The sequence below is a fragment of the Cyphomyrmex costatus genome, unplaced genomic scaffold (genome assembly GCF_001594065.2).
Source record: "Cyphomyrmex costatus isolate MS0001 unplaced genomic scaffold, Ccosl1.0 scaffold159, whole genome shotgun sequence".
NCBI lineage: Eukaryota > Metazoa > Arthropoda > Insecta > Hymenoptera > Formicidae > Cyphomyrmex > Cyphomyrmex costatus.
The window spans coordinates 1,069,261-1,083,525 of record NW_017275598.1 but is presented as its reverse complement, the minus strand read 5'-3'; the positions used below and the strand labels follow the sequence as shown (position 1 = coordinate 1,083,525).

General features: G+C 31.7%; 2 protein-coding genes across 2 annotated transcripts in view; one reads left to right on the top strand and one right to left on the bottom strand.

The window, feature by feature from the left end:
- Nucleotides 1-14,265, top strand: part of LOC108771498 (uncharacterized) — a 98,234-nt gene that overhangs the window by 4,122 nt on the left and 79,847 nt on the right. The gene's annotated exons all lie outside the window — the stretch shown is intronic.
- LOC108771497 (uncharacterized) lies at nucleotides 3,830-4,900 on the bottom strand. Its single transcript, XM_018536814.1, has one exon. It carries the CDS (start codon nucleotides 4,880-4,882, stop codon nucleotides 3,977-3,979), a length of 906 nt encoding a protein of 301 aa, XP_018392316.1. The 5' UTR covers nucleotides 4,883-4,900; the 3' UTR covers nucleotides 3,830-3,976.

Sequence of the window (14,265 nt, the reverse complement as noted above, 5' to 3'; positions counted from 1 at the left end):
TGTCGATAATATATTTGTGTAATCTTCTAAGATATTCATTTTGTTTTCAAAAATTTGAGTGGATGTACGGTTTATGTTAAATTCAACAAATTTTTTCCAACGGTGCAATATAGTGTACACGCATGGAAGGAATAATTATTGAAGTATCTAAACATTTTACCGCGAATAAAATATTGTTAGACTATTAATTAAAATAATCATGTAGAATCTCAAGTACGATGCACAATATTGTCAAAATTTTAAATATTCGAACAACCAATTTAAACGTCCTACATAATTTTGAGCCCAACAAAATCATTTCAAATCTAGCTATAATAAATTTTCTTCAGAAAAGTTATTTCAGAAAATTGCCCTTTTGTGTATAATTGTCATAAACTAAAATCTTAATTTCTGGAATCTCTCTCTCTCTCTGCAGACACATGTATTTCGCATATCAGTATATTTAAACAGTAAATAGTAAGATAGCAAATTTTTAATATCAAACATATAGTGCCTAAATAATGCGATTAATAAGATTCGACTCGTCTGTTCCTTTCTCAGCCACCCGTCTATCAGTACTGGATAGTGCTCTCCGGAAGCAGATCGAGATATCTGCATGCTATCGCCCGCATTATAATTTTTGCGATGCAAGAGAGAAGCAGAAAAAGAGTGTAGTGCCAAATCAGGGCGCGCGCGGAAAGTCGTTACGAGAAATCGACGGCTACTGTAACGAGGCCATTGCCGGTGTATTTTCTCAATTACATAGGAAATTATCCTGCGACCGCTTCTCTCGTTATCATTTTTTTTTCTCGTTTCCGCGCGAGGAAATGTCGCGTCGTTACGGTACGTAAAAAGACATATATATTTTTTTAGAACCATTCCAAGCAAAATGACTTAATAGACGGTCATATTTCCAAACATAATTTTTCTGATTCGAGAATTTCACCGAATTTAAGTGTATTTGCACGCAACTATGCAGACGTATAAGTTGCAAAAATCATGTTCTAATGTGATCAATCGCAACGATTAATTATAAATATTAAGTTACGATTGCGATGTTACTCTTTCGATGTGGACTCTTTCTCGATCCGCGTCATTCCGTCCGCGACACATGTTCGAATAAGGAATTTATCGGGATCCGCGCAAGCACTGCGATCCAATACGACTTCGATCATCGACCTATCTCGATTCGAATTAGAATGTATCTAGTCTTTCATCATGTAAATGAAAATTGAATCAGGAGTTAAATTCATACTTTGTTGCGCAATTAAAGAATTATGAGGAACAGTTAAAATTCAATCTAACATTCCGACAAAATTTTATTTAATATATATATTTATAATACTTCGCTACTTTATTCGTATAAATCGTCTTAGAATAAAATATTCAAAATATTCCATATTTAGAATTCCTTTTGAGCGCTCTCGTATCCATCATGCATTTGTTACATAAATATGCGTGTAGAACACGTTTTACACATACAAATATACTATTCTTATTACACTGAATAATTCAATGACGTAATGTAATAACGTTCGCAAGCAAAATTACTTTTTGTATTAGACACAAATACTGAAACATTGTAAATAGTTGAAAATACATATTCTTATATTATTCCTTGCAAGATATATATTAATGAGATAGTTAACAAAATTTACTATTTTAAGATATTTGTTTCACAGACATTATATAAGCACTTGCAAATTAGTTTTGTTATTATACTATAATTAGTTTATATAAACTACCGTTGTGTTATTTGACAATGATGATTCAAAGATGTTTTGTTATTCAAATTGTGAAGAACAAAGGAGATTGACGTTATGGTAAGCTATCATCTCCTATGTATTATTGTTATTCACACTTCGATAGTACTGTTAGTATTCCTCAGCGCACAGTCACAAATGTCACTGCTTTTGAATGCAATTGATACCACACGCACTTAGCGAATGTAAATTACTTCGATTTACGCAGTCAATTGACGAGGCTTTTCAAAGTAACGAAAAGCATCAATACCTGGTACTTCAATATACCTATCGTATAAATGTAAACCAACAATCTAAAGCGGCAGCATTACGTTGTAATGGATCAATGTAACGGGAAATGAAAACAATGTCCATTCAAAATAATACGATTTATTGCTTTAAATTGCTCAATTATCATAATTGCTTCTCCTCCCTCTCTAACTTATCTAATTATATATTTTGCGGCTAAAGTAAAATTATTTTAAATAAATTATAATTTTGTGTCAATCTTGCAAATTTATGATTTAATAGTCATTAATATTATTAACATGATTTTAATCTATAAAAATAATATGTCGATTCACGACAAAGAAAATGTTGATGTGTAAAAAATTATTTTATTTTATGTTATATACGTATAGTAAGAAAGTAAAATGTATGTATATTCCACATACACATGATATCAGTAATAAAAATGCACATTTAAAAACAAATGTAAATGGAACAATTGTAAATGTAAATTAGAACACAACAGACATTTAGACTTTTAAAAGTTTCAACATTTATTATTTTTTTGTTCAATAATCATGAATTTTTCTTACGTCATTTATATTTGCATTTAATTGCATAAAACAAAACGGTCAGTTTGTATATCCACTGACAAATTATTAATTTCAATGACAGCAATAAAAATTGTTTCAGTCAAATATAGAAAGACGTAATGCAAACACCATTAATTTATACATATTATGAAAAAATGGATGTTTTTCTTTTAATTGCGGTGCATACAATTCGGAAAATAAATATGCGATTATTATACTTATTCTGCTTATTAGAGATCTGTTCGCATTGCTTGTACTTTTTGCACTCAACATCTTTGCTTTCTCTTTACAACGCATAAATATATACCTATCTCATTTTAAATTCAAAAATTTGTGGGAATTTCAAGCAACGCGAACAAATTTTAGAATTACTCAATTTTTTTCTCGAACGCAATAAACAAAAGCGAAACGTAATTGCTTCATTACTAATAGCTCTTAAGTTTTATCACTTAATAAGCAAAATGTGGTAACGTCTTCTTAAAATAAAAAGAAGTTTAAAATGCGCTTTAGCCTTACTTGATCTTCCTTGAAATTTGCAAAACATCTCTCACGCATGTCATTCAATAGTATCTTGATGACATTTGTCATCTTTATATAACACACGTTATTCATTATTATAGCACGCTCATATATCAATTTTTAATTTTATCCTTCGGTATACGCAATGAGATACGTGTAGACAAATCGCGCATTTTTAAATGAGTTTTCGATTTTTCCGCCAGACAAGTGTTTCTAATACGATACGTACATCGTGATTTCTCTGATTTCTCACGGCCGCTAGTTTCTCTTCTCGTAGAACCTCTTTCCGCAAGGTCAAAGGACAGTGATGCCTTATTTAGTGACCCTGTTCGATTCATAGAAACACATGTCTGTCCTAGATTCGAAATATCTTTAGGCAGGGAAAATTTACTTTCGACCATAATTAACACCTCGATAAATTGGTGACTTTATAAAATAAATAAATACAACATTATACTAACAAAGAATAATTAGGAAATTAAATTTATTCTAAATACGTGTATACTTTATATACGACTTAGAAACATAAAATGTTGATACAAATAAAATGTTAGTTACATCTAAAAAAAAGATTTAATCCTAAGACCTAAAAGGATAGTAATACATTGTTTTATATTAAAACTGTAATTACACATCATTATAACCTTCTTTCATCCTAATCAAATTGTGAACTGAATAAATTGCTGTACATAAAAAAAACGTGAAAGGATCTAAAACGTCTTCACACTACATCTATCATCATCGTCCTTAATAAAGCTGCGAAACTAATTGAACAAATTTATCCTAATAATAATCGCGAGTTTTCAGCCTCAGCTTTCTCAGCATGTTCCTAAGCCCTTCGATGTCCCGCTGCTACACAACTTTTTCAGTACGATCTAATACTTCCAATTGCACTGCGACGCTCATCAAGCGTAGTCATGGCCACGTGGTGGTTTCCTCGCAGGAAGCCTCGTCCTCCAAGGTCAGAGGACAAAATTCTTCCGCAGTAACTCTATCTAAGTCACCGATATCTGCCTTGGGCTTAAATGGCAGCTCCGATACAAGGATCCCTTTCTTGTAGCTCCTGCCATCCTTTTCCTCTTCCTCGAACTCTGAGAAATCGTCGTCTTCGTCATCGCCGGTCTTCGCGGTGGTGAAATCGATGTCTGTCAGGACGAGCGTGTTCACTCTTCGATTCTTCGGCTTTTCCCGCGATATCTCTCTCGAGACCTCTTTCGAGACACGCGATAATCCCCTCTTGTCGAGGCGACGACGTCGTAGTTTCTCGATACGCAAGGACGACATGGAGGGCGGGAGTACGCTCCCCTCGATCGCATCCTCTTTGCGACCGTCATTCTGATTGATAACACCCGGTCGCCTTCCTTTATCGCGCGTGTCGCTGTTGCTCGGCGGTTTCCTACTTTCCTGCGCCGATCGAGCCGTGTTCGTTGGGAATGCATTTTTATCGGTGGTACCGGCGCCTACGGCGGCCGCGATTTCGCTGGTGCCACCTGCCACCGCTTCCTCCGGCTTCCCGCTCGAAACGATTGCACGGGGACAGGCGTCTGCGATGTCGGCTGGGCATACCGCGTTGGAATCGTAGGTCTCCACGATGCCGTGGCTGAGACTTGGCTCTGCTGGCAATACGCTCGGAGCGGGTTTCTTATCGACAGCCCCGGTGCTCTCAAAGTCGGCCTTGATCCGCGGATGTTTGCGATACTCTTCCTGCAAGTAAACACGAAACTGGTCCTGAAAGTAACCATCGATTACTTTCCAAACGGTGGCGCTATACCAGCCCAACACGCTGAGGAGAAACACTCCACGGATAATAAATACCAACATCACAAGATCTTGTGGTTGCGGTTGATTATTCCGATACGATATTACAATATTCTATGTATAATATTTCACAGATGTATTATAAATATATCGTATAACTATAATATGCCGACCAAGCCGATATGATTAGACTAATATGATAGGAGATTGATGTTTTCTTAAGAAGTAGTGTTTATAAATATTTTGACGAAGTCATCCGAGCACAAATAAGTCAAACTTTAACATGTAAATAAATCTGCCAGTCTTACGTTATTATTAATGTATATGTATGAAATACATATACTAAAATAAATTTAATATAAAATTTCAAAATTTTACATTTCTAATTTATAATTCTGATTCATAATTTACCTGGCTCATAAATATTTTGATATTTATTTAAATATTTAACGAATTAAAAAATTTATTCAATTACGCTACAATATTTCTAGATAGTATTTATACTTTCATTATCAATTCAATTATTTATACTTTCCAACCTTTTATAAAAACTATACACTTTTTTACACGTTACCAAATATTAATATCGTAGCCTTTTTTTGTTCATTCTTTAAATAAATTTACAGAAATATAGTAAATAAATATTAATAATCTAAAAAATTATTTGTCAAAATAATTATGAGCGCTGTAAATTACGTCAAAACTATTTTAACACTAACTAACTTTAAGCTAATTTTAAAACGATGCAATTTAATAACTGACTTAATCGTTAGTTCTGCTAAAAGTTTATGACCTATGGCTCTTAGAGGTTTACTTTTCCAAAGGCGAGGAACTTCTAGAAGAAAAATATAGGAAAGAGTTTTATCTTATACAAATACCAACGATCAACGCTCAAATACTGCGCGAAAAAGAAGTTCTGTCACAGCTTTGTTTACCCATTTTGTGGATTTGAAAGAATATTAAGTCTTTTGAAAAAGTTAAATTTTATTCTCAACTATTTCTCGTTTGTCTTCCTAAGCATCTATTTCTCATTGATCTTAAAATGTGCTTACATATTTAACTGAATTGAATACTTTTCTATCATTTGTATATATAATATATAATACGTAAGCGACAGTTACTGTACCATCAATAATAATTTTATAAAATTAATATCCGAGTTAATAACTATTTGATACCTATTATAGTTTCAGTATCTGTTTGTTCTGTTACTAACGAATTTAAGACAAACATTGATATAGAGATTAATCAATAACATGAAAGATAAAATTAACGTTAACAGATAATAATTGTAATAATTAAAAAAAATATTGTTATACTTGTCTAAAACTAATTAAATTATGACTACGTTATTTCTAAACGATCTCGATTGAGACACTTAATCCTCTTCTCCCACGAGATAATCTTTGATGATGTAAAAGGATTCTTTCATGTTTGGCCAAGCTATAGTCACGAAGACCAAAATCGAATTTGCGATCACGAAAATCCGCATCATTTCGACACCGGTGCTGGATCGGATCCAATTTCCAAAGCCTTGATTCTCGTCATCGCTCAGACCTCCCGAATCCGATTTCTCAACTGCGTTCCTTCCATTATGACAACTCTTACTATTTTTATTTTCGTTGTTTCCACGTTTCTTCATGCTGATATAGCGATCATCTGCAAGAATTAATTTCAATGCTGGACATCGTAGAAATACGTCCTTTAATTGTTACACCTAATAAAATTTGTAATAGGATTGTCTGTCTTATCAATTATATATTAGCAGAAATAAACAACTAAAATAAAAATAAATATAAATCACATTAGTAAACGAATTCGATGTGGAATCTCTTTATAGAAATCTAACTTAATACTGGAAATTCTTATATTCTTTTTATCAAATTACTTATTTTGAATATTAAAAGCACTGAACAACTAGTTAATTAATTAATATTAAATTTCTGTAAGGAAAGATGGCGGGCAATGTTTTTAGTATTTATACGAAACGAACGATTTTGCTTAAAAAAATTCTAAAAATTTAATTAGAAACAGATCTAAAAATAATTTTACTGAACTATTAAAATTATTATATGTATATAAGTGTAGGACTTCAAATTAATTTCTGGAATGTTAAAAATGTTTTTCGCAGCATTGCTTATCATACTTGAAATATCTACAAAATAATTTTGAAGGTTCAACAAAATCATTTTCAGAACTACATATATTTAGCTAAATTTGTAGATTCTTCAGTAAAATTGCTCTTTTCGTATGTGAAAAATAAAAGGAAATATATATTTAAAATGTTAATCCTAATTTATTCTAAATCAAGAGAACTAATTATTATGCTCCGCTGTTTTGCTGTTTATTAAATCACACGGTATCAAATATCAACTAATAATTCGCGTCGCGAATTTAAAGGAAATTGTCCTGCTACGTGACGATTTACGATAATCAGCGAACCTGAGAGAAGATGAAATTAAAAGCGTCCGCATATATATTCCTGTCCCGGGATACGCGTATGCGTGAGCACGGTTACATTCCTGCGCATACAAGAGATGCGCATACTTGAGAGTAAAGTGTGATGACCGCGACTAACGCATCAAATATATACATACGCATTTCAACTGTCGCATACGAAATTGATATTACATACAAAAAATATTCCTGATTTTTCACTTTCTCGAAATAAATTGTTATAAAAAAATTAAGAATTACTGTATATTAATTATAATACAGTAATTATATTAAGTATAGTAACTATCATAACTATTAACATTATATAACCATAATAATTATTATAGAATAAAATTTATTCGTTTAGTATTTTCACAGTTAAGAAGAAGTAATAATTATTAATTATGTTATTTAAAAATATAAATAACATAATGAGAATTTTATGTTGAAACAAAATGGATTTCAAATTCCACACACATTTTTTCTTGCATATTTTTAGAATTAAAAATTCTTGTACGTAAAATTAACATAATTTGTCTCTGTTAATTTTTTATGTTTACATAGAATAATAAATAATATTTAGTTAAACTATATATCATGTATATTTTATATTAAAATTCTTATTCGGAGATACTTATGTATTACAACATAGCTCTAAAGAGTCTAAAGAATTGTGGCAATTTGTAACTCGCAATAATATTTGCTCGTAACGATTTGTTGATCAAAAAACGCAACTCAAAGCTGATTTTCTCTATAGCTCCATTAAGTAGTTTCAATAAATTCTCTTTTCCACCTAGATCTGTGAAGCTATGGATCCTTGCTAGATCAAAGTTCACGATATTATACCAAGTAAATTGCAAGGAGGAATAGTGGAATCGTTATCGACAAAGAACAGCCTTCGCCAGAACAGATCGTTCTGTCTACAATGCTCCATTCTCTCTCTCTCTCTCTCTCTCTCTCTCTCTCTCTCTCTCTCTCTCTCTCGACTGTCGATCGGTCTTTCCAGTAACTAGCTAGTTATCAAAATTTTACTCTATTGTTTACACTTCAGTGATGAATAATAGGGATACGATGGGATCACGATGGAGTATTGATGGAAGTAGATGGGCGGCAGAAGATTTCAAGTTAGTTACAAAGATCAATGATTGATCCTAATTGAATTTGTTATAGAGAATTCAACATTCAACGTCATATTGCCGTCTTTATGATTGGTAAAGGATGAAGAATTGGTGACGATGAAGAATAAATCGATAAATAACTGATTAGTTTTGACACGGCCCGTCATCTTATGCTTTGTTATGAAAGGCAAAAGACTAACAAAACTGTTCTAATTATCACTAAAAAAAGAGTTTGGTAATAGCTATCCAATGTTCAGTGAAATAATGCCAATTAAATGTTTGGTTAATATAATTAAACATAATTTTATCTTTACAAATATTTAGTAAATACTACGCGGTAATATATATTTACTAAATATTTACAAAGGTAAAATTATATGTTTAATTGTATTAATCAAACATTTAATTGGTATTTTATTAAACTTTGGTAGCTATCATCAAATTCTGTATTCAGTATATGACGAAATCCGTAAATACTATCATGTTAGGAATAGTATCAGATAAGATTTAATTTTATCTAATACAAAATACGATTTTTGACAATCAAAATGATACACATATTTAATTATATATACATATTTCATTTACACACATACATACACACATATAGAAAGCCTGATATTATTGAAGTATATAACAAATTAGGTAAATAAAGATCTAAAATTAATTTTGTTGACTATTAAAATTATTATATAGAACGCTCAATTATAATGAGCAATGGTGCAAAAAGTTTTAATATTCTAGTAATCAGTCCTCAAAAACTTTGATGGTCTAACAATATTATTTCCAGATCTTTTCTAGCAAAATTTTTAGATACTTGAGCAAACTCGTTCTTCCCGTGTTACATATACATACATATATAGTATTTTAATATATATACGCACACACACACGTATAATCTTTCATAGGACAAATTTCAGGAAATGATGTAGATTTCACAAAAAGAACTTTTGTTGAAGAACTTGTGTCCTTCGATACATTTATAAGGAGATACGTATTGGGTTGCACGTGACGTCTGACAATACTAGTTCTTTGATTTTACTTTTGCGAAAAAACAACAAAGAAACTAAAAACGTAAACTATTGTCAGACATCACGTATAATATGTATCTAGCCAAGAACAAGTTCCTTAAAAATACGTCGCGGAGGACATAAGATTTCTTAAAAGAAATTAATTCTTTTGATGACTTAGCATCCCCTAGAGTTTATATTCTATGGGTCCTAAACATTCTATATATGTATACCATATGTATATAAAGTGTATGTATATATATATATATATAAAGGAAAAAAATAGCAGAAGAGTATTGAGAACATAGCGAATAAAAATCAATCTAGGTCCATCAGATGTCGACCATTAGCTGCATAATTATTCGTCCTATAATTAAACGGGTTCAGTATGTTACGTGACAAACGGAAAGTTGGTCACTACGAGGTAACAGTACAACGTTGTCCCCGATGCTCTACTTCGGAAGTCGTCCGTCGAACGCTTAGTTAGAAAAGTTGCAGGCTCGTTCGTTATTCCTATTCGAGCGCACACCGGTCGGCTTTGTCTCTTATCGAAAACAATGCACGTGTAAATGAGAACTAGTAGTTGATAATACGTCATCGGTATCGACAAAATAAAACTTGGGCATTCCTGATCTAAATTCGTATTCGGAACTGGTTACTAGCGAAGGCAAATCGTACGCAATAAAATGGCATGAAACGCGACTGCGCGCAACGTAACGTGCAGATTCGCACGACAGAGCTTGCGGTCAGCGAACGAGGAAATTACAACGACGACGTAGTTATCGGCAAAGGACAGCCCCAGGCTGTGCGCGATCATTTCTATGGAAAGTGATATGTCCGGCGAGCCCTCATTCTCGGTACATCCCTCCGCCATAAGTCGAACCGGTCTATTGTACACGGAAGTTCAATCTCTCCCCCCGTTACTCTTACGCATCACAAGTCATAGTTGTTAAATTTCAACTATCATCTTTGAACGTTATACATCGTTATTACATGTTGTCCTACCCAATGTTGCCAAATATTTGATCAGTTACAATTAAAGAGATGAGTTCAGGAACGAGAAGATATTATTTGACTGTTGACAACCTCAAAGTAAAATCGATCCAGTTTTAGGGTATAAATTCTCGAAACTTTATTATATGTATATTCCGCTATATTTTAATCTAATAAAAAGAATTATAATTTTTTTCTGAACGGAGTAAATCAAATTTTGGAAAAGACTAAAATACATTCCTTTTTGTCCGTTCGTGCCTTCAATTGTAACATTATCGACAAACTCACCATAGTCGAGCTTTCTCAACGATCGTAAACGTACGCTTGAATTCAGAGGAGACTGCGTATTTTTACGGCTTTTTACGAAGCGTGAAATTTCTGCGACGTGACGCACGCAACAACTGCCACCAACGGTTTGCTGCTTTTCGCCTTACTTTGCCACGAGACATGTCGATATAAGGCTTCTAGGCTTGGTAAGCTCATTAAAAGATTTCACGACAGTGCCGAGGGTTCTCCAAAGCTCGCACGGCGCGTGACAGCGTTCTTAAGTATCTAATAAATTCAATACTGCACAACTCATGCATTCTCATGTGCAATGTCGTGCAATCTTAAAGAGTTTATTAACTTTGTACATTACATTTTGTCACGTATATTTAGCGATTACTAAAAAATAGTAAAAAATTAATTATTACTCGATTACAATATTACATTCGATATTTACAATCAATTAAATATTATAACTTAACGCTAAAATAATCCAGAATTCAAATAAATATTGTTTTTCTCCCATCCAATAATTAACAATTTAGCTCATATTCTTATAATATATATAATAATAAAAATTAATAGGCCTAACTCAAGCATAAATAGCAATAGACAAACAATAGAGAGAGAGAAGATATTTCATTATATGAAATTAATAGCGATAAAAGTTTCAACTTAACTCGTCAGTCTTCTTCAGCCGCATTCTCTAACAATATAGTTTACACATCTAAAACGGTGACATTTGCTCTTTTATATCTTGGCAAATGTCAAGTGTCTTTGTTTGTTCTATGTTATTTGAGATCTGCATATTCTATATATGCGTACTTTCAGTCATATTTATTATTGTCATATGCCAATTAACGTTTGTGTTTATTATCTATTGAATAATTACAATGAACATATGTTAATTGTTATATTCGATGAGAATTGCGAGCTTATGTAATAATTACCTTACCTATCTTATATTAAATCGAATAAAAAATTATTACGTAAATACTATTGTATAAACCTGTCGGTCGTCGTGACATTACTATATATTTGTAATTGTCAGACTGAGTCACAAGATGAATGAAACAATGTAGGTATATACTAGTCAATATAAATAAATAAAGGAGACATTACGTGTTATTCAAAATCATTGTCAAAAATCCTTTCTAATGTAAATCATTCAAATAAGAGCCGTCCAATAATTCAGTATCGCTATTTAAATTTATATATCACTTTTTGAGATTTAATATGAATCATCTGTGCGATTAATTTTTTATAATAATTGGATTCAGAATTATAAATTCAGAGTTCTAAAATGTATACGTTATTTCAATCGAATCTATGATTAAATTGTGATATATAATTCGTGACTACTGAATTCTCTAGATTCATCCTGTTTAATATTATATATATTTGTGTTTTGTAATTCTAATTTTTAGTTTCCTCTTTGTTCTACATATGACACTGCAAGCCATACATTGTATTTTGTATACCACAATATTATTTACTCGCTAAATTCTTTGTCTTTATGTCTCTTCATGAATTTATTCAATTTATAGGTACGAGTAGGTATATTAAGATACGTTTTAAAAGAGTAAATTATATCATTAGAAAATGCGGTTAAAGAAGACAAGTTAAATCGAAACTTGTACCGCTATTATTAATTTCATGTATTGAAATATATTAATATCTATAGTTTACTCGAGTTAACCATAAGTTATTTTAATTATTACGAATATGTATCTCCTATCCTTCTAGTTATCTAAATATTGATGCTTTAAATATACGCTATAGATACAGACATGATAAGAGAGAATTATAACAAATTGAGATATTATTAAATTTTCAAATATAGAAATACAAAAAACTACATACATATAATATTGTAGATTCAAAATCTTTTTAATCCATCCAATCATTTATTTCTTCTGTATAACAATCAAATTTATCATTATTCAATTTTCCTTTAACGCAATCACCCCTACATTGCCTCTATGTTCATATAGTAATAGCACAACCCCGCTTAAACGATTATGTTACGATCAAATACACAATCTGGTAATTACTATCTATGAACAGCTTAATAAATCACCGATCATCAGATGAAATCCGACGTTGTCATCTTCCAATCGATTAAATCACACACAACATTTCCCATGTAGTGCTTTATGAAGAAGCTCAATTAATCACATAAACTGTCCGAAATTTTGAATAGAAGAAATATGTGGTTCCTACTACTCAGAGAACATATAGATAGCGTGACGTCGACTAAAATCTAAACGAATGTTCGCATCACCGATCAAATGCACTTTCTTCTCATAATACTAAGTCACTAGATATTGGCGTAAATATAATTTCCTGTCGAAGGAATATCGGAAAGAGATTTGTCTCAAGATGTATTGCGAAAACAACGCCCACGCTTATGCAAAAATAAAGAAGATATAAAACGCGCGCGCCATCATTTAAGAATTTATTGAAACATTATTATAAAAAGAGAGAAAACTATTTCTTTATCTAAATATTTCAATTTTAATTATAACAAGAATTGTTTATGCAAACTTGTGAATTGCATTACATTAAAATAAAAATAAATTACAAATATTAAATATTGTATAAGATTATTATAAAATATTTATGTGGATAAAAATTGATTTAAAGATTTCTTAAAAGAAAATTAAAAATAAAAGATTCGAATTTTTCCGTGACCGGAATAAGGACTATTTTCACGAAGCTTTCCATCGTAGCCTCCAGGGACTTGCTTATTCCTGACGGAGAGATTGACTTGTAACTCTGTTATCCATTTTGCTGATGATATCAAAGGATCATAGATGCATTTTCGATCGACAGCAGTGGATGATCCGGTATTTGATACAATTTTCTTGGAAAATATTTGCATTATTATGTAATATTGCTATATAAAATCTTAAACGATCTTCCTACCTCTCTCTAATTATTTAAAAAATCTTACATCAAATGCTTTTATTGTAAAACGCAAAGTATGAGATATACACAGTTTTGAATAAATTTAATTAAATCGTAAAGAAAGAATTTCACAATTGTGAGCATTATTTTTAAAATTCTTTCAATAGATGCTATGAATAATTTAATATTTTGTGCGATGTTCCTCACTTTTTAGAATTCTATTTCAAGAATACAAAATGTAGAGTTATTATCCCGCTGCAAATTATTTTTTATTAATGTTATTCATTAATATTTTTTTAAACATTTTTTAAAATCTTTTTTTATATTTATATTTTAAGAAAACGTTTTATATAGTTTTTGTAAAATGAAATAAACTGTTATTCCACTACTGAAGAATTCCCCGGAGGTTCGTGGAACAGATAAAAACGCGCCGTTGCTGTTCACAGTGCCAATTTCTCGGATTACTCGTAAATACGTAGCGCGACGGAAAAAAGGAACGCGCTGAACTCGACGAAAAAGAACTTTGTCAAAGTAAGTGCAGCGTGACTGTTGGTATTACATTTCTCTCTGGAAAGACTCGACTAAGATTCCAAGAGGTGTTGGACTATTTTTACGTTCCCTTCGGCTGCTACGACGTGCTCTCTCTCTCTCTCTCTCTCTCTCTCTCTCTCTCTCTCTCTCTCTCTCCGCTTGTTTAAACCCCCGAGTACTCTCA